Source organism: Urocitellus parryii, chromosome 9 (assembly GCF_045843805.1).
Source record: "Urocitellus parryii isolate mUroPar1 chromosome 9, mUroPar1.hap1, whole genome shotgun sequence".
NCBI lineage: Eukaryota > Metazoa > Chordata > Mammalia > Rodentia > Sciuridae > Urocitellus > Urocitellus parryii.
The window spans coordinates 129,626,142-129,649,313 of record NC_135539.1 but is presented as its reverse complement, the minus strand read 5'-3'; the positions used below and the strand labels follow the sequence as shown (position 1 = coordinate 129,649,313).

Here is a 23,172-nt window from a genome sequence, read left to right as displayed (position 1 = left end):
GATTTTTTTTTTTTTTTGGCAGTGATAGTTATATTAACTATCTGTTGTAGTGGAGAAAGTGGATCAACTAACAATGTCTAATACTTTATTCTTTTTTACATGAAATAATACTATCTTGCTGAGTATGGTTATGAGAAAAATTATGAAGAGGGAAAGATCAGGCCAAAGAATCAATTTGATTTGCTAATAAGTTTAATTTGCTTTTTAAACCTTTCTGTAAGAAAGAAATAACCTGTCTTGAATTTAAAATATTTTACAGTAAGAGGAATGTCACAAGAATATTCTGATCCTGGCTTCTTAGAATTTTGTTTTGTTTTTAAAGTTTTTCCCATTTTTACCAGAAATGTTGAGTGAGACATAGTACCAAATACATGAATGTAGACAAATATCATTTACAAATTCAGTCTGCAAAATTAAAACAAGTGGTTCACTTTCAGAGGACGCTTCCAAAGTCAACTATATAGAAATGCCTAGTTTTTATAAAATAACCAATTTTTACTCTTACTGAAACTTACCCTGAATATTATTGCGGCTTCAAAAATATTTAGAAAACTCTTCTATTGTGTTCTTATTTCACTCAGGTTTTATCCCTCTTGTTTTAGATGGGGCCTGGAAGTTGAAGTTCAGAATTCCATAAGAGAACTTATTCTTTTGGAAATTTCTAGCCTGAACAGATGTACAAAAACCTAGCATCCCAATGGAAAACCATTCCTTTCCTATTTGAAGGTTTTCCAGACTCACTAACTTTTCTTGAGAAGTTTACGTTTGTTTTGTTTTAGAAGATTGGTATTTAAGTGTTATTTTAAAGGGTACAGAAACTTATTTGGCTGGCTGAATTGACCATAATAGACTTTCCAGGTATTCATTGATTTCTTCATCTGTGGACTGAGTGATGCTAATGACACTATAAAGAAACAGTCACAGTTTATGGTTCCCTACCTGATAGAATAATTAGGAAATGAATGTATTGTCCTTGTGCCATTATCAAGGAAATGAACCAGCTCCTTTTAAAGTTACACTATTCTTCTTTCATTATGCAGCTAAGTGGTTTAACCTGTGCTCCTGGGGCTTCTTTGGGGTGGGTCTTGGGTCACTGAAGGTAGGCTTTTCTCCTATTTCTATTGAATCAGTTCTGCTTTTACCCGTTTTCTGTGTTTATCTATGTGCAAGTCTACTATGGTCACTTCTGATTAAAATGATCAGATTAAAATGTCCTGTTTTTTTTTTTAATATTTTTATTTTTTGTAGTTGGACACAATACCTTTTTATTTACTTATTTTTATGTGGTGCTGAGGATCGAACCCAGGGTCTTGCATGTGTTAGATGAGCACTCTACCGCTGAGTCACAACCCCAGCCCAAAATGTCCTATTTTTTTTTTTTTTAAAGAAACTTGAAAATCATTGATACTGGTTAATTGCCACTGAAAAATAAAATTGTTTGGAGTTAACTTCTATAAAACCATAAGTTGTGAATCATCATTTACCCACTTCAAAGATTAGAATATAAAGAATGATAAAAATAACATTTAGTTTTTGGGAATGAAATATCAACTGCAATACATTTTGTGAATGTTCTTTTTTTCTTTGATGCAAATACTAGCATTGGCTTGGATCTTCAGTCATAAGAGGTGATATTTTATAATGTGTTCAACACTTCAAAGATGATAATAATACTTTGCTTATATTTGGCAGAATTAAGGGCTAAAATATATATCTTATTTATGGTTGGTAAGGGAAACCATTTACAAAGATGAGAAAAGGTGGTCCTGCATAGCTACCTCTGGAATCCCTGTTTCCACTTGATATTTACCATTTTTCATCTGCTTCTATTTCTCTGGTCTCTGCTCTAGTGCCAGATTGTGAGCTTCCTAAGAGCCAGAATTCAGGGGATTTGTCTTAAATATGTTTAGCCCTTTATCCTACTGTGATGTTACATTACTATGCTTTTTGAACAATAAAAGAATAAGTGAGGGACTATTATGTGTGTGTGTGGGGGGTTGTGTATGTATGGGTGTATGTGAGTAATTCTTTCACTTTATCCATTATGAATATGAAGACAGCCTTTATCTCTGTGTTGTTGGTACTTTATTGTATTTCTAAACATGCTATATGCTCAGAAAATATTTTAGATCAGTATTATTGAGGTGGAGTTTGTATTGAACTAAAAATATCTCTATACCAAATGTACATACATCCCAATAAAATTTTACAAATTTATTCACCTGTGTAAAGTGCACCACAATCGTGATATAGAACATTTCCATTACCTTAAAATTTCCTTTATGTCCCACCCCAGTCAGTTCTGCCCCCTGCCCTTCAGTCTGTCAACCCCTGATTTTCTTTACATCATTTTTGATTGGTTTAGTCATTTCTAATGTTTCATATAAATGAGAAATTTTGAGTCTGCATTTTTCACTGTTTATTGTTTCTGAGATCATCCATATTGTCATGTGTACCAATAGTTACTTTATTTTTATTTAGTACATTTGGTTTTATGGCTATACAGAAGTCTGTTTACCCATTTCTCCAGTGAAAATTGCTTCCAGCTTGAAATTTGGGGTCTGTCTCATTTGTTTGTCATATCAAGGATAACCTATCCATGCGGCCTATTGAATTATGTCTAAAAATAGTTGTTTCTATCATTTGTTTAGTGGTTTGAATTATTTTTAAGGGGATAATTCCTTACTTGGTGTATCCTCATGAAACAAAATTGGTTTACTAAGTCAACAAATCAAGCACTGTTATGTATCTTGGAAAACAGCATTTTGCTGAGAATATACTGTAGAGAACCCAGGGGGGACAAATGCAAAAGAGGCAAATGCAAAAGAAATGATATCTTCGAGTCAGTCTGAGCATGAATTGGTCATTCAGTGAAAAATATCTTAGAGAATGACATTGGTTATTTTAAAGTATTGAATTTTAGTGACTTTGAAGACAAAAATACAAATTATTATGTTTAAAGTGGTAAAACAGGCTAGTAACAGATAAAGAATAATCTTGAAATGTTATAAAGTTGAACATTAATGATTAAGAAGTAATAATGTCATACTAATATTTCTTTAGAAATGGTCTGTAATAATCAATAGAAAAATGGGAATTCTGGATAAACCTCTCTATTGCGTTTTGTCTGGTAGACGTTCTTGTTTCTCACAAGAACTGGGGAAAAGTTTGAGAAATTTGAAAGAAGCAAAAGTTATTAAAGTAATTAAGAATTAATTATATTAGAAAAGTATTTATTCTTAAAAAATACACAAGCATTTGTTGCCTCATATGTATGCAGAAAATTTTTGAAATGACAATAGGTAGTATCTCCAAAAGCTTACAAGAAAGAATAAGAATAAATATAGTTTGATCATATAAAACCAACGGACATAAAGAGCATGATTACAGTTTTGGAAAATTACTAAGAACATTTACTATTGTGTCTGTTGAGAATTACAGCCACAATTAAAGCAAAGAACTGTATAATAAGATCTCATTTCTCTGAAATTATCATATATGTACATAGTAGGTCTTTTATTGTTAGCTATGTTAAAATCACCTTACTACTTTTAAGTTGTGATGAGTTGCCCAAAGTATCTCTTTCTTTACTTATCCCTAAACCACTAACATGATTGCACTACATGTCACTTTAGTAAAGGACCATGTTCCTATATTCAGTCTTCTAAATTACACCTCTTAAGGCATAGGCTTAGTGCTGATTGCTCTGTTACTAAGACTTATAAACACAAGTATATGTCTGTAACTACATGGATTAGAAGATTTCGAATGTGTAGTTAATTCTATTTCTCAATGCCAGATGCATTATCCCCTTTAATTTTGTCTACTCTGACTAGAGACAATAGCCAGTCTCCTACCCTACAATCCATAAAATTTCCAAAGAAGTATAGGTTGCAGTTGTCTTTTCTTGTGCCAGTAGCACATCTTTTCATGATATTATGCTCAGAGAAATGATTTCATGCTGTGCATGTGATACCAAATTTATTAATAGTCTTTTAAGAGCTTCCTAGTCATTCTTTAAGGATTCACCAATTGGAAATTTATCTTTTGAAATTTAAGTTATGCCTAAATGCTTATTGTGTCCCCGAGATTTTGCCTAAAGCTAGATAATCATCTTTTTCATAATTCAAGGACTAAGACAACACAGATTTTGCTCCACTTCATTGGGCAATGCATTTTACCAAACATTTAAATCCTTAATATTTGTATAAAGATTAAGTGTTTAAAACTCTGAGAGAGAAAGCAAGATAGAGAACATGCAAGAGAAACAAATCCAATTATGTGCATGCTCAATGACTCATGCAGGATCTAAGTAAAGGTCACATTCAATATGCATACTTCAATAAATAAATACTCTAGAGAAGCTTTTTAGTTAGATATGTGTAAACTTTATATCTTAAGAAACTTGAAGATAAAGCTAGAGTGAATTTCCTTTGATAAGGCTGGATATATTTATTCATCTCTTGCTTGCACAAAATATATTTATTCAATTTCCAGTCTTAAGTAAAAAACTGTAGTTAGGAAATTGTGCTGATTACATCAAACTTAATTCTGTATATGGAATACATCATGAAGAACTATTGTGGAAAAATATATGTAATGTACCCTTTGGATGTCAGCCCTCTAGCTCCGGTCTTCATCACATCACACCTGTATTTCTGCAATAATTTCTTCTTTCTCTACTACTTTCCCATCCAGCAAGATAAACTTCCTCAAATATCACTTTCATCATGCTGTGCCTCTGTGTTAAAAACGGACCCTTACTGCCAATTGAATGCAGTCCAAATTGTATTTCTTGGATGGATTTCCAGCCCTTACAAAATCTGGCCTTCCCTTGCCATCCAAATATACCTCCAAGTATTTCCTAATCCTGGGTTCCCTACTAATTAGGCTATCTACTATCAGCCTCCGCAGTGTTGGGTACATTGCTGCCTCTGCACTTCTGCTTCTAAAACATCCTCAACCGTGGGTAAACTCATCTTTCAGCTTTTAACTTCTTCCTTCCAGCCTTCATGGACCATCCTTCCTACCACCTAATGTATAAATCCTTCCAAGACCCCCATGTAGAGCCCATCCTAGTGCATCTGCAGTACTTGATATATATTATGGAACATTTTTCTGATCCATTCCAAGTAATGCCTTTGGTTAAACAAAATTAATATCTAATAAGTGATATTTATTTTACAATCATTAGCACGTCATAGATCAATTCAAAGTGTTTCCTTTCTGACACATAAAATAATGATATATGTCAAAACCATATATATAAAATTTATTATTTCTAATGACTTCCTGTGTGTCTGGTGTGCTGGCCCAGTGTTGTGGATTTTACTACCATGGAAAAATTTTTTCATCTTACTCCTTTTGAATACCCTAGGCTAAACATATCTCTGAACTTCTTGAATATATTTATAGTTGAATTACATTTAAGCAATCACAGTCAGTCTATTTCTTAGGTAAGTACTTTTATGAATTATATTTTTTCTTCTATTTCAAAAATTTCCTTGAAGTATTATATACATATAGCGAAGTACACATATGCATGCAGCTTAGAACACTTACAGACCTAACACTCCCTGGGTCACCAGCACTCGGACTGAGAACATTCATCAAGACCTCAGAAACCTTCATGCCACCTTCTGGTGACAAGGATTTTTTGTCGTTTGTGCAAATGAAATCATTCAGTCCATGCATTTGAGTGTCTAGTTTCTTTTGTTCCACATTGTTTGTGAATTTCACCCACGTCATTGCATGTACTTGTAGATTGCTCGTTCTTGTTGGTGTGTAGTATTCATTTTGTGAACATTTCTCCATTCCACTCTTGATGTATATTTGGGTGATTTCAAATTTTGATCTGATGCAAATATTGCTGCTCTGAACATTTTTGTGGATATGTACCGGTATTCTCTTGGTTATATACATAGGAGTGGGAATGCTGGAAAATGAGGTGTAATATGTTCACTCTACCTGATGCCACCTGTTTTCCAAAGCTATTTCAACAGTTATAAGTATGCTGGCTAGGGAATGGGGTTGTAGCTCAGTGGTAGAGCGTTTGCCTAGCACATGTGAGGCACTGGGTTTGATGCTCAGCATCACATAAATATAAATAAATAAAATAAAGGTATAGTGTCCATTTATAACTAAAAAAATAAAATAAATAAAAATGCTGGTATATCACATTTATGCCAACATTTGGTGTTTTCTGTCTGTTTCATTTAAATCGTCCTGGTGCATTATTATTTCTAATTTAACTTAATGAGAGTTTTTTTTAAAAAATGACTTAATTGATTTTTTAAAATTTATTATCCTATACATTTTATATTGCATAAATTTTCATTAAAAAGCAATTCATTGAACTGATGCAGGACTCATAAAATGAGGTGAAATATCTACACATACCTCTAAATAAAAATGTCTTTAATAACACTTTGGAGTTAAATTTCATAGCTTTTTACTTATTTTTATCTGTTCTTTTTAGGTATATGTGATAGAGTATATTTTGACATACTAAACATACATGGAGTGTAACTTATTCTAATTAGGATCCCATTCTTGTGTTTGTGCATGATGTGGAGTTACACTGGTTGTATATTCATATATGAACATTGGAAAGTTGTCTGATTCATTCTACTTTCTTTTCTGTTCCCATCCCCTTTCCTTCTCTTCATTCATCTTTGTCTAATCCAATTAACTTCTATTCTTCCCTCCCTCCTCTTTATTGTGTGTTAGTATTCACATATCAGAACATTAGCCTTTGGTTTTTGGGGATTGGTTTGTTTCACTTAGCATGATGGTCTCCAGCTTTATCCATTTACCTGCAAGTGCCATAATTTCATTCTTCTTTAAGGCTGAGTAATATTTCCTTGTGTAATATACCACATTTTCTTTATGCATTCATCTGTTGAACATAGGTTGCTTTTCCAGCTTAACCATTGTGAATTGAGCTGATATAAACATGGATGTGACTGTGGTACTGTAGTACTGGAGTTATTAAGTTTTGGGGGTATAAAAAGGAGAGGAATAATTGGGTCAAATGGTGGTTCCATTCCAAGTCTTCTGAGAAATCTCCATACTGCTTTCCAGAGTGGTTGCACCAACTTGCAGTCTCACCAGGAATATCTGAGCGAACCTTTCCTCCCACATCCTCTCATTAACTCAATTTATTTCTGTGTAGATAAAAATACAGCAACAATTTTGGAAATGTGGTGACAGGTATGGAAGATAAGCACTTTAGATTGAGCTATAGGATTTACATGAAGAGAGTGACTAAAGCATTACCATTACTCATTTTGAGTGTTTTCCTGATATTGTGGTTTGGGCTGTTTCTGGTGACATCTTCTGTTGATGTTCATTGTAATCATTTTAGTTTTGTGGCACTCTCCTGACCATTTCCTTTAATTTTCAGTTACTCATTTGGCTCTGCCAACCTTTGAGTAAGAGAATTGGGTATGCTAATTCCTGGAGTTGGGATAACTTAATGAACATTTTGTTGATAACTGCTTTGGATTTAATATCATTTATTATTTTTACATGTTTCAAAATTAATACCAGCACACTTTACTAAGTTAGAAATCAAACATTTGAGTCCCACTTGTGCTACCACTATCTATGGTGAATACGTGTTGCACGTCCAAGCCCTGGTCTGAAATCTGTGTACTAAATCTCTCATGAACAGTTCTTTTTGATTTTTCACAAGTTCTAAGATATTTTGTGTGTTTGAAGTATTAGATAATCAGTCTATAATTTCATTTCTCTATCCTATGATGGCTGAGGGAAACATTGTGGTCTTTTTTTTCTTTCCTGCCAATACTCTTTCATACCCATGTTTAAGCCAAGACATTCGGTTTCTTATTGAATCCTGAAGCTATATTTTTTAATTGCTCTAAAAGCAAAGATACTGACTTCAGGGAATTTAATTTCAGAGGGTTGTACTGGCTGTGTGGTTAATTGTAATAAAAATTAATTATGACTAAGAAATAAGAAAGGTTTACTCCCTTCTATCACAACGATCCATTTACAGAACAATGCCTTTAGACACCAAGAGATCAGTGCAATAGGTCTCTTGGAATGCTCTATTTCTTTGTGGTCTGGACACTTAAAATGCTGAGCTTAGCCAGTCAATGATGAATTGCATGTTAAGAGTCTCGTACAGAATGAGCACCTGAAAGATCTTTCTTACATTGTCATTGGCTAAAGAATATCGTCTGGCATTAGGATTTGACTTTTTCCTTGGTAGGGTACACTCTGATTAGTTCATAACATATAAATTACTGCCTTTAGTTTGTTCTCTAACTCCAACCTTAAGCACATTGTTATAAACTCATTTAATATGCTTCAGGACGAGAACTCTGTCTAATCCCTTTTGTCAGCCTAATGTCTCTGAGATGGGTGAGTACATAGTACTAATTAATATGTGTTGAAATAAGAAAGGTATGTAACTATGTGTCATATAAGTCTGTGTATAAGCACACTCATAAACATACATGTACCCAAAAACACACACAGGAAAACCAAACTAATTTATGGAACATCTATAGTATCTATACAGTAGTGGGTGTGATTTATTTTCTTATATGATTCTGTTTTCCAATTTTTTTATATAACATACTTTACTGTCCTGATACATTTAAATACAAAATTTTTAAATAAAATATTTAATATAAAATAACATTTAATTTTTATGAGCTGCAGAAACAGATCCTGGAAATTTATCCCTCAAAATTTTGCCAAAATGAATCTTAGTTTACAGAGAAACTGGGATTCTCTTTTTCTTTCTTGTTTTTTTGAGAGAGAGAAAGAATTTTTAAAAATATTTTTTAGTTTTCGGCGGACACAACATCTTTGTATGTGGTGCTGAGGATCGAACCCAGGCCGCACGCATGCTAGGCGAGCGCACTACCGCTTGAGCCACATCCCCAGCCCGAAACTGGGATTCTCTTAATGGTTCCAATATACAGTGACAAACAGAAGAGTTCTGCAAACCTGTGCTGTCTAAGAATCCAAAACTATTGAGCTTCTGTACAATTTGAATTTGTGGCTATAACTTAGAGTTTTTCTCATTATTTCTAACAGGTATTGTCATTTATGATCAGTATAATATTTTGTCATTGTCATACATTTCAAATATGCATTCATGTCCTTTTAACTTCCCTTTTCCCTTTTAATTGCTGAAGTATTCATCTTTCAAGACGACACCTCCTGAACTGACTGACCTCTGGTATTTCTAGTCATAATTAAATGGCATCACGAGTGATTTGATTTCTCAAGCTAGAAACCCGAGTCAGTCTAGACTTTTTCATCTCTCAAATGGCTACCTAGGCAGCATTACATACAAGGTATCTTTGGATCCTGTTTCCTCTTCTTTACTTCCGGCATCTTTGGTTCTTCATTATTTCATTATTTTTTGCTGAGTCTGTGTTCAATACCACATGGTTAATCCCTCTGCTTCTAATCTTATCCTGACCCTCCAAAAATCCATCCTCCATATTCTGTTAGTAGGATACTTTACAACCGAAACTTGGTGGCAACTCCTGTTTCCAGGCTCCTTTAGTGACTTCTACAGATCTTCAGATGAAGGTCTTGTGCTGGCATGCCATGCCAGAACTTCTGTGGCCCCCCAACTTCTTTCCACCTTCGTCCTCTACCACTTCACAAGCTTGACAACTGTGACACACACGAGTGTCTTTCCGATGTGCCATATTGTATCTCCAGGGCCTTTGAACTTGTTACTCCTTCTGTCCCAAAGGCTCTTCTTCTGCTTGTCTATTTGACTCCTGCTCATCCTTCATCCTCAGTTACTATTATGCAAGGTTATCTTTCCAGATAAGCTATCCAGAGTTAACTATCTTCTGTGGTAGTATAACCAATGGGTATGTATGTTTGTTGTGGCATCTATTAGAATCTTGTTCTTTCTTTCTCACTAGACAATAAACCCTTAAAATAGAATACGTACTCCTGCCCCCTGGCAGTGTTCTGTAGCATGGAGTCTTTCTCCTAAATACTGTTTGGCTTTTAAGAGATGAAGTCTCATTCTTGTATATAACCCATTCCCATTTAACCAATTCCATCCTATCCAGACATAGGTACTATTAACCGTCCTTTGAGGAGCTCATACAATCTGACAGTGATGGCTGCCATTTTATTGGTGTTTTAAGTGGGTGAGGAAGTTGTAATTGTCATCCAAAGAATGGGGCATGGTAACCAGTTTACTCTGAAGGTAAGGGATCTTAAGCCCCATGGTCCATCTTTTGCTTGGACTCGTTCTAGAACTTAGAAATGGTTACTTAAAATGTGTTCACAAAGATTAAGCAATATTGCAAAAGTTAAGTATTTAGAGTCTGATTAAAACCACTGTCTTTTTTCAGCTCTGACTTTCCTTCTGACACAGGTTCCCTTAAGTCCAGTGACATTGTAGGAACCTTGGTTAATTTTTTGGATTCCAACTTCTATTGATGTAAAAAAATACCAAACATAGCTGTGTTTGAAAGTTGAAAGTCTCAGTGCATCCCAGTAAAGACTTAAAAACATTTTGATAAATAATTTTAATTTTATTTTTTTTCTCTAGAAAATATTGTATTTCCCCCATGGGAATAGATATTAAAGCAAATAACGAAAAAATAACTATCTGAGAATCTTGTCAGATATTAATAAAACTATTATTAATTTCTAGATTTTTATAAGATTTTAAGTATGTTTCACCTTTTGAAATTTGAACTATATGCAAAATGTTTTCTCATTCAAGGTAGCTATTTTTATACTGAATTTTCTAGTTTTCTTAAAAAGAGATTCCCAATTGGGTAAGCTTTAGGCCTACACGATCCAGGTCTGCCTCTGAATAGGAGGTATTTGGTGAATCATTGAGGTTCTGTTCTTTTGCTGAGGTCTCTTTCCATGGCTTTGCAGTTAGAAATCCAAAACTTCCCCACTGCTCATTAGCACCATTTCCTAGGTGTGAGCAGGAGAGAATCCTTGTTCCTGGTAGCAAATGCTCAATGGGTGTGTGCTGTAATTGTTTAACTGTAGCTTTGTCAACTGGCATACACGGGGAATGTATTTTTGTCACCTTTGGATATCTGGCAATACTTGGTAAAACAACTCCACTTAATGTAAAATTTCTCCTTAGGTTATAAATCAGTCTCATTCTGTCTTTAATTGCTAACGTACTATTGTTTAAAATGCACAGAAGCAGTATTTTTTCCATAGACCCTCATAAGCTATGTTTCCATTTCTTTATTTCCTCTTCATCTTCTCAGCCTTTTGAAAATGTCCTCCTGCTTGTTTTACCTTTGCTTTTCAATCCCTTCTCTCTCTCTCTCTCTCTCTCTCTCTCTCTCTCTCTCTCTCTCTCTAATGACTGGTTTACCTTTTGGTATGTTGATGAATCTTTTTCTCTGATTTAATCCATTGCTTTCATTTACATCCCAATTTGGATTCTTGTTTTTACTTTTCCCTTTTCCCATGAAGGTTATGGAGGTTCATTTCCAATGGTGCTCTTTGAAATGATTAATTTAGTTGTGGGAGCTAATAAAGTTTTTGCTGTAATTTATTAAGTATGTTTGGCAACTGCTGAATATTCACCTATATTATTATTATTATTACCAAAAAAATCCAAGTTGTTATATAAATTGAAGGGTCTTTTTAATTTTAGATCTGGGAAAACTTAGTGAGTTTCTTTTAGTGTGTGTATGTGTGTGTACAGTGCCAGAGTTTAAAAGTTGTATACCGTTGTATTTTTACCACCTCTATAAAGTATTTGCCAATAATTTTAGTCCACTTTGATGGTTCCTCTTCTTCACTCCCTGAAGCACACATTGTTATTGTCACTTTTTCCTCATGGAACTACTGAAATGACTGGACGTTTAAAATCCTCTAAGTCCTTTACATAGCAAATTTTCTTGAAGTTCTGGGTGCCATCTGAACACAGAAAATCTCTTGGTTTTGAAGATGTTATCAGTTTTTAGGCAGCATCTCAATTTGGATATTTGGAGATTATGATGAGATTTTTAGAAACTTCAAAGTCCACAGATAATCAGAGCAGAGAGATACAAAAGCCTCCTGTTAGACACTGAAGGGCCCAGGGTTCAGTGAGAGTTGCCTGTGACTTGACTGAAGATGTCAATCAGAGTGAATGTAGATCAACATGGAGGCACGGGCACAGTGAAGTCTTCAAGGGAAGTGTTTGAAGTGCCCTAAGAGGGGAGATCCTACGAGTGAGGGGCCCCAGTTATCAGACTAGTGATTTCAATTATATGGTAGTTCATGTACCTACATGCCATATTAAATGTGTCCATATGGGTATGGAAAGACAGGTAAAAAAGGTATGAATAGAGAGCGAGCCAGGGTAAGGACCTAGTAACTTCAGTAATACTCAGGTACCTCCCTAACTAGGACTTGATTTGGTTACTGATATAGAGCCAGAGTATAGTTTGGATATATTTCTGCTTTTAGGGTAGCCAGGAGTGAGATCCTAACTGGTTTATACATGTAGATACATACGTATTGTCATGGCTTAAATCTGGAATGTCCCCTCCCCCCCAAAGCACATGTTGAAGACTTGGTCTCCCATGCAGTGGTGTCCAGAGTGGGGCTTTTGGAAAGTGTTTAAATCATGAGGTCTCTAACCTCATCAGTGGATTAATCCATTTGATGGATTAATAGTTTGAATGGGCAACAGGGAGAAAGCGAGAAGTGTAGACAGGTGGGGTACAGTTGGAGGAAGTAGGTTGCTTTGGGGGACTGGGCTGTATCTTGTCCTGGCCCCTTCCTCTCTCCATCTCTTTCTGGTTCCTGGCTGTCATGAGCAGAGCAGCTTTCCTCCACCACAGCTTCCACCAGATCTTCTGCCTCAGCTGAGGCCCAAAGCAATGGAATCAGCCAACCATTGACTGAAACCTCTGAAACCGTGGGTTGAAATAAAAGTTTCTTCCTCCAAGTTGTTTGTCAGGCATTTTGGTCACAGTATAGAGAGCTAACAAATCTATATGTATGTAACACATGCCTGACTGTGTGTGTGTGTGAGAATGTTACGTATTTTTACAAATTCCTTTTAATCTAGGAAGAATTGAATGGGACAATGGAACTCCCTGAAATCTATCTACTCTAACACAGGTAGATATTTGTTAGAAAAAGAAGAAAAAGAAAGAATAAAACAACATTGAAACAAAGTCAAGCCAATGAAGCAGAATTTAATGTGAGACAGGAATGATTGAGTGATTAAAAAATAATCCCTCTTTTGTACCTTCATTATTTTAAATAAGGCATATTTTCTGGCAAGCTAAATTTCCTCTTTGTAGCACACTGAAGTTGTGACACACAAGAATTTGCTGAAGATAAATTAATGAAATATACTTTGACACTTTAAAATAGCTAATAGGAATGATTTCACCCTTTAAAAAATGTCTGAAGTCTGATTTTATTTTTTCAGCTGTTGTGCATCAGAAACTTTCATCATGTAGAAGGTGTGGTAGTTTTGTACGTGTTTTAGGTGCTCGCTGAGTTGAAGTCGAGGATCACTCCTTTCATCAGTCATGTCTAGAGTCTCCAGTGAGCCCCAATTTTCTTTTTTTTTTTCACAAAACCTTTATTAAGGTATAATTCATGTCATAAAACTCACCCCTTTAAAGTATGCCCTCCAGTTCTTAGTATGATCACAGAGTTTATAACCGTCACCACAATTTTTTTAATACCTTGTTTCCTAACTCCCTTAAACCCATATTCTGTATATGAACTAGGTAAAATTTTAGTTCTAACAGAAAAGCCTTATTATCCAGAAGTACTTGGGACCCATAATTTATTTCTTATTTTGCTTTTGCATAGCTTCACCATGAACCTTTATAAGCTGTAGAATGAATGATTAACCACACTTGTTTAGTTCATGAGCACTTGATGCTGTTGGCAAGGCTCACTGTAGAATTTTCCAAAAAACAAAAACAAAAACAAAACTCCTCCAGTATTCAAAGAGTAAGACAAATGGATGTCATTTGGAGAAGACCCTCTCAAGAGAGCTCAGTTGGTAACATTTCTTTAATGAATTTGCTAAGATCTGCAAATGATAACATTGGATTTGTCAGCATAGTAAATCGATCTATTTTTAGGAATATACCGAAATTAACCAAACACAGCAGTGTTGTGTAAAATCAGAACACCAACTCATTCATCTATAGTGAGAAACCTGTCTGCCACAAGTCTAGAACACCTGTGTTGACACAAGTAGTGTGTTGGCTGTCTGCATGCTTATGTAAAGGGCCTGCAGGTCATCATTTGACAGCTCCCTGGAGTCAGAACAAGGGGAGACTTGCTCCAAGGCTCTATTCTGAGCCATTATGTATTAATACCTAAGTTTATTTGCACAGGATGATCCCCTCTCCCCGTTTCCCCTAAATTCCATAAATTCCATTGTATCTGACTTCATCCTCTCACCTGAACTCCATATCCATGTATCTGAGTGCCTCCTTCATGCTTCTACTTGGACCCTCAATTGATGCTTAGTGACTTCTAAGCAAGTCCTGTATTATGGGCTCTGGGCTATACTGAGGGGTAGAAATGAACTTGAACTCAGTCTGTCCTGAGTATCCAAAGGTGTATCTCAGCCAGGTCAGAAGTGAGGAAAGCCTGCCAGTGCTATCTATCATATAGGCTTTACCACAAAAAGATCATCTGGAAAACATAGCAGGTCTTTTTCACATCAAAAGCAATGTAGATTTAAAGGCTTTAATGTTTTTACATTGTTCAATTCTTGAATTTATTGCCAAAATAGTGATAAAAACATATGGCATGCAAAACATCATGATTAGATTAGCTATTTCTCTTTAACTCCCATGTAAGCACTGTAAAGCTCCTACTGGTATTAGGCTATTACACCACATTTTCCTAGGGTAGTCTCCTCTATTTAGATGGGACCATTTATACCTAACCAATGTTCCACCATCACTGTGCTGGAAAAAATTCTGTAAGAATAACATGAGAAGCATGTAAATTTTGCATTAAAATAAAACTGGCTTAATTCCAGAGATTTCACCTCGGCATTTTTAAATACCAGGCTAACAAACCAAATAAAGAAATGAAAATTAAATTCAGCCTGGTGCTCATATTTAAGAGCACACATGTGAGTTTGAATCCTGTTCCATTTCAATGCTGAAAATTCAGTGCTGAGCAAGGACTTTGTCACAAACATAGAACCGTAATTAGGCATCTGCCATGTCCCATACATTGTGAATAAATCAGCCATGGTCTCCACCTTCATAGAATCCACAGTTCAGTAAGGAAGATAATAAACAAGAACAATAATAACAACACCACAAATAAACACATAATTGCAAATTATATCACCCACCTTACCCTTTGTTACAAAAAAAATGTCATGGGGAAATTCATGTGGATATAACTCATTATATTAAGACCCTTCAAGCAAAAACTGTTTTTCTGGTTCTATTCTTGAAGATGTATATAAAAATTCACTGCACTTCCTTCCTATGTAACACCACTCTGTCTCCTCTTGCAGAATAATGTATTCCAGTTTTGTGCTTTCAAACCTAGTTGCATCTCATTACAGAGTTGATTGGATTTATGAACTTATTTTTAAGTATTGATTATTACATAGGTCTAGAAATCGTTAAACTGTAAGATCATCCATAGTAATACAAGGAGCTTATATAAGTAATGTAACTATTGAGCCAGAACCAGTCTGGTCAGGCTTTTAAAATATACAGGAATCTACTTCAGATATCAGTTTCATCATCTATCAAATTAAGGAGCTGGATTAGATGGTCTCAAAGGCTCTTTGTACACATAAACTGCTACAAATCACTTGAGAGACATTTCTACATAAAAACTTTCAGTGTACTATAAGCAGTTCCCTAGTGGATTGAAAAATTTTTTTTGTGTTGATAAAAATGCACAATCCAAAGACTTCAGATTAGTCTGGTTTTATTCCTTTTGTCTTTTTATAAGAGAAGATCCATTTGCAATCTCATGAGACCATTTCCCAGAGTTAGAGAGTTAGAGATTTTTCCTTGATCAGAGAACCTGAACCCTCCCTTATGATGTATTCTATAGCTTGCAGAATAGCCTGTTCTTTTACTCATTTGTTAGTAGAATCTGTGTTTTCTAATAAATGAGTTGCATCTGTTTTTGATTTGATTTTTTTCTTCTGAGTAGATAAAAAAGTGATTTGAGACTCCTGACAGAAGCCTGCATTATGTCTTTCTCAACAAGTAATATTATGATGCATGATAATCTCTTTGTGAAAGCCTCATAAATGGTGATGAATTGGAAGCAGTATTAAAAGTTAACCAATGCTTGCTTTATGTTCTGTAGCATTTGAACATACTTGCCTTATGAATACCCAACTAAATTAGGAAGGCTTCCATTTTTCTGACGGTGCTACAGGCTTGGATGTTTTCATGTGTGGCTAACAGACAGCAGATGGACTCCCAGTAACTGAAACTTCTCTACATTGTATTTGAAGGAAAGATATATTTGAGGAACCACTCATAGATATGTTGTCAATTTACAGGAGGATGTATATAAAAACTGACCTCGCTTCCATTTCTACTTGAAGATATTGCATTTCATTATTAAACTTGAGATGCCATGTAGTTCTTGGTGTGACTTGTTATGTAATCCATTTTCCACTTCTTCAATTGAGAATCATTTACGACCATGTTATATGTCTTGCCCTTAAGATAAATGTTCTGTCCATTTGTCCAATATCTCTGTCATTTACTCCTTTCAGTCTATGAATCAGCTATTATACTCCAGGTAATTTTTTTATCAGTTAAATTTGTCAATTGCTTTCCTAGACCCTGAGTCAGTCCTTTGAATTTTCTTGAGTTGGGTAGACCCTTTCAGCCATGTTCTATGTTGACATAAAAATATCAATACTCTGATTAATAAGGTATGTGTTCTATATGTGGTCAAATACTGGTTATGGCCAATCCTGTTTCTGTTACCATATGAACAGATTCAATGAGTGGAATGATTCATACCCTCTTTTCAAGCACCAGACCTCACTAAAAACTCATTTTCAAATAATGGCATCTGCTGCTTTAGACAGTGATACATGCTTTATTTCATATGTAAAATCCAGGTGCTTTATAAGGAGAAATGTTGAAGAAATATATCATTTGACTTACAGGGTCATTATGTGTAGTTGATACTGGTTTTCTGTTCAACCCATTTATGGTAATACTGCAGGTTTTTCTTTGTGATACATCACTGTCTCACTCCTCTGCCCAAAACTCTTCAGTAATTTTCCTTGGTATCTTCATGAAAAACTATAATGTGATACCCTGATGTTGAGGCCATCCATAGTCTGGTGCCTTCCAATTGCCCAGCCTCATCTTACTTTTTCCTTTTACCTGAGCATGTCACTGCAGCCGGATGGAGTCACCATATTTACAGCCTATTTGTAGTCCTTCTGTCTCTGTGTGCTTACTTGGATCCTCTCTGCTACCTAGTGTGAAATTGCTTTTTTACTCATTTGCAGAAATGTTTTCTATCTTTCATTGCTAGATTTTTTTTTTTTTTTTTTTTTTTTTTTTGCCTATGAAGCCATTGCTGGTACACATCACTAGAGGAGAGAAAGGAATTTATTTGGGGAGAGACACAACTAGTAGTTCAATATCCACTGTGTGGGAGCATTGTGATGCCATTTTACATAGATTATTTGAACATGCATTCTTTGACTTAAGAATTCATATTGCATTCTCTTATTTAGGAAAAACATCATTATTATCATCATGTCCAACTTCACTGACATTAGTAGTTTTAGATACTTGAAGAAATAAAGTGATTTTTGATGCTTGATAAAGGCAGGAACATGTATGAAAATAAATAACATATAATAACAGTAAAAACATTTAGTAAATACTAGTACAGAGAAGAAGAGCAGCTAAAATATACTCAGTAATATCTAGTACCTGGAAGAGAACTTCACACAGTGAACATTTGTTTCATGATGAACATAATTGCCTCATATTGTTATTATATGACAATATGTCTTAGCTGCTTTCCTTTGCCCTTGAGGTAGGAGGAAAAAAATAGGAAAAGGATCTTTTTATAGAAAATAAAGTATTTGATACTTAATTTGTAACTACTCCTACTGAAATTAGACATTTTTATTTATTTTTAATAGCTTGATTATAGCTTATATTTAGCTTATTTAGTCTTATGTCTAACTACAAGTTATTTACAATGACATAAAATCTTAAAGGACATATGAAACATGAATGAGTTAGACTAAAGATTACCATGATTTACAGTGAATTGTTGTAAGATCGGTATATCAGTACTAATCCAGCATGCACCAATTAACTAATGGAATTTTTTTTGAATTTGCAAAACACTCTGAGAAGTGAAAATTTTCCTTGTCCACAGCTGTTTTAAGCTCAGTTTCTTAATATTAAAGACTACTTTTCAATAAATAAATAAATTGGTTGTAATCTAAAACATTTTTTTATTTTATTTAAATAGTTACTTGCCCTGTTATTCTTGGTACTTATTCATTTTATCAGAGAAGTGATTTTCTCGATATTGCAACTATTTTTCAATAGATACTACAATATTTTAAAACACTATGTCATTACAATATGTTGTAATGTGATGATTAATATACCAAAATTGGATCTGGTAACTTACCAAGAGGGTATCTTTTGAAATTGCATCTAGAAAGAAATGATTCAGAAAAAAAGAATGGAGAAAAAAAACGAACCTCACAATATCAGCACTACTATGCTTTTCGTGGATTCATTTCTCTTGGGATAGTAAGAATTGCAGTATCTCTGCATTTTACACTTTGCTGGTGTTTGGAGGAAAGACTTCATATTTGAACATGGGCTAAACCAGCTTTTCATTCTGAATCTATAGTAACCAGAGGTAGAACAAGTTCTATCTTCACTGTGACTAAAATAAAACATTAGTACCTGAAGTGCCTGCCTGGGTCATGTGACTTACTACAGCACCTGAAATAGTGGTGGTCTGGGCTATAAATGCTTTCTGAAATCACTCATGCTTTTTTCTCTTATAGGTGTTGAAATGGGTAGAAGAAGCAGTGCAGGCCTCCAAAGTGCACCTCTTATCCACAGATCATTTGGAACAGTCTGTAAATACTTGGAAAATTCCCTTTGATCCCAGCCTCAAAGAGGTCACTGTGTCTCTGAGTGGTCCTTCTCCCATGATTGAGATTCGCAATCCTTTAGGTAAGATAAATCCAACACGATGTAATAAAGTACAAAACTCATGGGGCTGGGGTAAAATACTTTTGCACAGTTATTCATGTCACGCTAAAGCCAGCTTCAGGAATATATTCAATAAATTCAGAAGTGACTATAGAAAATGCTTTTAAAAACCAAAACATTTTTTTGGTCTTAAGCATGGTTGAATTAACATGAGATTCAAAGAACTAAAACTTCCCATGTTTAAACAGATAAAATTCAGTAAATTGATCGTAGTTAAATTATTAAAAAGAAACATTTAAATTGAACCTGATATATTTTTTTAGTCTATACGTAACATGTTTCACAGAAACTTATTCTGTAAAATTGAACATTTTTTGTAATTTTAAAATGAATCGCACTAAAACATTTCTAAAACAATTATCTGATTTTTCACTATCATTTTTGTGGTGACATTTGATATTAACAACTATCTTCTATAAAATCAAAATTATGTTCTCAATGAGGAATGTTATAATGTACTGCTTCCTCAATTATATTTTAAAATTACATGATTTTCCTGAATCCTTTGCTAGTGGATAAATTATTTCTGACATTGAAAAATAATCTAATAATAAAAAAATCTAAATTTTTAACATTTGCATTTAGAAATATTTTTGTTACCTATTGATATCTGCAGAATAGTTGTATTTACACAGTGCCTTTGTTATATGTTGCATATTTTTTCTCTTTATGAATATTAACTGAAAGGAAAAGAGCTAACTAGCTTTCTTTGTTTGAATCTGAGAAGAAAATAATTTCCTAAAAGAAAACAACGTATGAAATTGTCCTTAGAGGCCACATCCACATCAGCAAGCACTGAAATTTATAAAACAAGCAAAACCTCTTTTTCAAAACTTCTATAGGTTTGGCCTTATTAGTGGGTTTGTCTCTTGGGGTCACATTCCACTGTAATGGTAACCATACTGCCCAGGAACGACATGTGTTTTTCATGACATGGATACTTAAAAGTACCTGAAACCATTGCATTTTGTTTCAACTACTTTTAAAAGTCATTAGGCATACAATGATTGCAAAACTTTCAATTCAAACATAGGGTGTTTGCAATCTATTTGTTTATGTATTTTAAAAGTAGTTGGTAGGAAGGCGGGGAGGGAAAAGCTAAACTACGGCTTGTTTCCATATTTGCTTTTTTTTTTTTTCTTCCTTAAGTTCCAACTATTAGATACTTTTAGCTAAATCTCAGGTTGGCAGGATGGTCTCATTCCACTGCTTATGATACTGCTTCTTTTAATTATTTTTATGACACATAAAGCCTTCTCCCGTGCTTCAAGGAAAACTAGTTGAAGTTTTGAACATAGTGCAAAGATATGCCCAGAGCTCTCATGTCACCAATACCTTGGTTGATCTCTGAAAAGACATTTATTCTGGTTCGCTGAGTTTGCCATGTACTTAATCTCAATGTCTCCAGTGACTGCACATAACTTGCTAATTGTTGTTTATCTAGGCTGGCTTTGGAAGTGATCACTTTTGTCAGTTGTTATTCTTACTTTGCCATCAAATTAACATTACAGATGGGAACCTATTACTTCAGTCCCAGTATCCAAGTATATTTTAGACAAAAATAAAATAATATTTTAAGCTGTGAGCACGAATGCCTGCCCCAACGTAGAAAAGAAAAGCCCTTTGGGTTAGTTTGCAACACATTAGTTAAAAAACTGTCTTTGCGTTATTTGAAATCGGATCATACTCTTAGTTTATGTAATGTTAAATTAGCTAATATTCTTAACTGGGAGAAAGATTATGCTTGTTACCTTTCTGTTTGTTTTTCAGGGAAGCTGATCAAAAAGGGATTTGGCCTGAATGAGCTATTAAATATCCATAACTCTGCCAAAGTGGTGAATGTGAAGGAGCCAGAGGCTGGGATGTGGACAGTGAAGGTACTGTTACTTCACAAAGGCTGTTTATTATTTTACTTTATGTTGGCCTGTTGTAGAAAGTATGTACAACAGTTTACTTATGTCTAATCTTGCCATCATGGAGCGTGCTGCTAATAAAAACCAGTCCACCCAGTGCATGCCTCAGAGTGTCTTGATCATGAATTTGGTAATGTTACGTGTTGATGACCGTGAACATCATTGATGCTTCAGGATAATGCTTAACATTTTTGAATCGTTTTCCTATTGTCAAGCCTGTGGGTTGATTTTTATTGTCATCCCTTGCTCCAAAATCATCAGACATAGAGCCAATAGAGTAATTGGCTCTGGTGCGGAGGTACCTGGGTGTGAATCTCAATCTTAACAACTGTACTGTTCAAGAACAGAACTCTGTGCCTTGCTTTCCTCCTTTGTCTTTAAGGGTGGCAGTCCTTGACTTCTTAAATTTGGTCTGAAAATTAAGGTAAGAGGAGACGGTTAAATACTCCATGTAGCTTCTGTTACAGTGCAAGCTCTCAAGCTCTCAAAGAACCCTTGTTTGGTTGGTTGAATCTACATGCGTTGTTTTCTTTAACACAGCAATGATAATTGAAAACTGGAATTTCATCTTAAGAGTTTTATCACCATTTTAGTAAAGCACCCAATTTTGGCACATAGAGGAAAGATGGAAAGAACATGCACTTGAAATTTAGGCTTCAGTAAATCAGAAATCTAACTTGGCTGCAGGTTCCTGGGTGACCCACAGTGGTCGATGCTGAGGGACTTGCTGTATTTCTCAGACTGCCTAATGTGCCCTGGCCTCCTTCCAACTCCAGCATTTTCATTTCTGTATCTGGGAGGCTTTTTTTTCCTTCCTCCCCAGAACAGAAGGCTGTTCTGCTGAGGAATTAACACTTCTCAGGAGCAGCCTTCACCCCCAGAAGGAATGAGGTCCAGGTGTTCATCCTGAGAGCAGCCGTAAAAGCACACCCTTGACTGGCCTCTGCTTTTCCCCTTCTTCCTATCAGCAGGCTTTGCATGTCCCAAGTCAACAACTTGCTCTAGAATCCTTCTGGGAGAACCTGAAGGAAGATACCTGAGCATGATTTCCTCCTTCATTGGCTCAGCTTTCCTACACAAGAAACGGGATTTCTGGGACTGTGATTCAGATGATAGAACTGCTGCAAAAGTGTGTGACTGTGATAAGTCTTAGAAATTCAGGGAGCTGATTTGGCATGCCAGTCAGTTTTTGGTCTTTGAAGAGAATATCTACATTGATTTCCCCAGTTTAAAGAAGGACCGTGTACATAGGAATACCATTCAAGGCCTAGGAGGTAATTTACTTACTATCAGAAATCAAACCCTGTAGGGAAAATGGAGTATGGGTTATTGAAGGTGGATTATATAGAATAAGAAGATATATGAAAGTCAATGTGAAAGCAAATCTTGAAATTTCTTAATGAATGGACCAGAAAAGGTCCTATATGCCTGTTTGAATCACCCAGTTCCTTGCGTAGTAGGTGCCCAGTGTTTATTGGAGGTATGTGATTGGCAATGGTGAAGAGTTATGTTGCTGTAATATTTTAAATAAATAGGGCTAAATTTGATGTTGCAATTATTTGGATCTAATTGCCTGAAATATGACTAGTGTTGAGTCTGATTTTCTGTGACCACAGTAGGAAGGAATATAAGTGTTGAGTCTCTTTATCCCCCAAATTCTTTCAGCATGACCTAAGCCAGTCCTGTCCTGAGCTAGCAGTTCACTGAGTTAGTCTGTTCCTGCTCTCTGAATAGCAACATGAAGTTATCCATTACTGACTGTGAAATACATGCAAGTGATGCCATTCTTCCACGTTACTGGTAATTTGTTGTGAGATATTTGAACCTGTATTCTGGTGATGTGGATTGCTACCAGCAGTGTTTCCTCTAGTAAAATCCGTGCCTGGAACAGGGGTGTTGTATGGCTCTAACCTTGTGCCTAAAACGCCCATTCATTCGGCCATCCATTTAATAAATACTTCCTGAGTGTCTGCCTTTGGCTGTGTTCCATGTGACTGAATTAATGGGCAGTAAGCACATTTAAT

At 35.1% G+C, this 23,172-nt stretch overlaps 1 protein-coding gene across 1 annotated transcript in view; it reads left to right on the top strand.

The window, feature by feature from the left end:
- Hmcn1 (hemicentin 1) overlaps positions 1 to 23,172 on the top strand; it is a 392,095-nt gene that overhangs the window by 126,017 nt on the left and 242,906 nt on the right. Inside the window, exons 5-6 of the mRNA XM_026392850.2 lie at positions 19,025 to 19,196; positions 21,006 to 21,112. Coding sequence (XP_026248635.2) covers positions 19,025 to 19,196; positions 21,006 to 21,112 — 279 coding nt within the window. The remainder of the gene's footprint in view (positions 1 to 19,024; positions 19,197 to 21,005; positions 21,113 to 23,172) is intronic.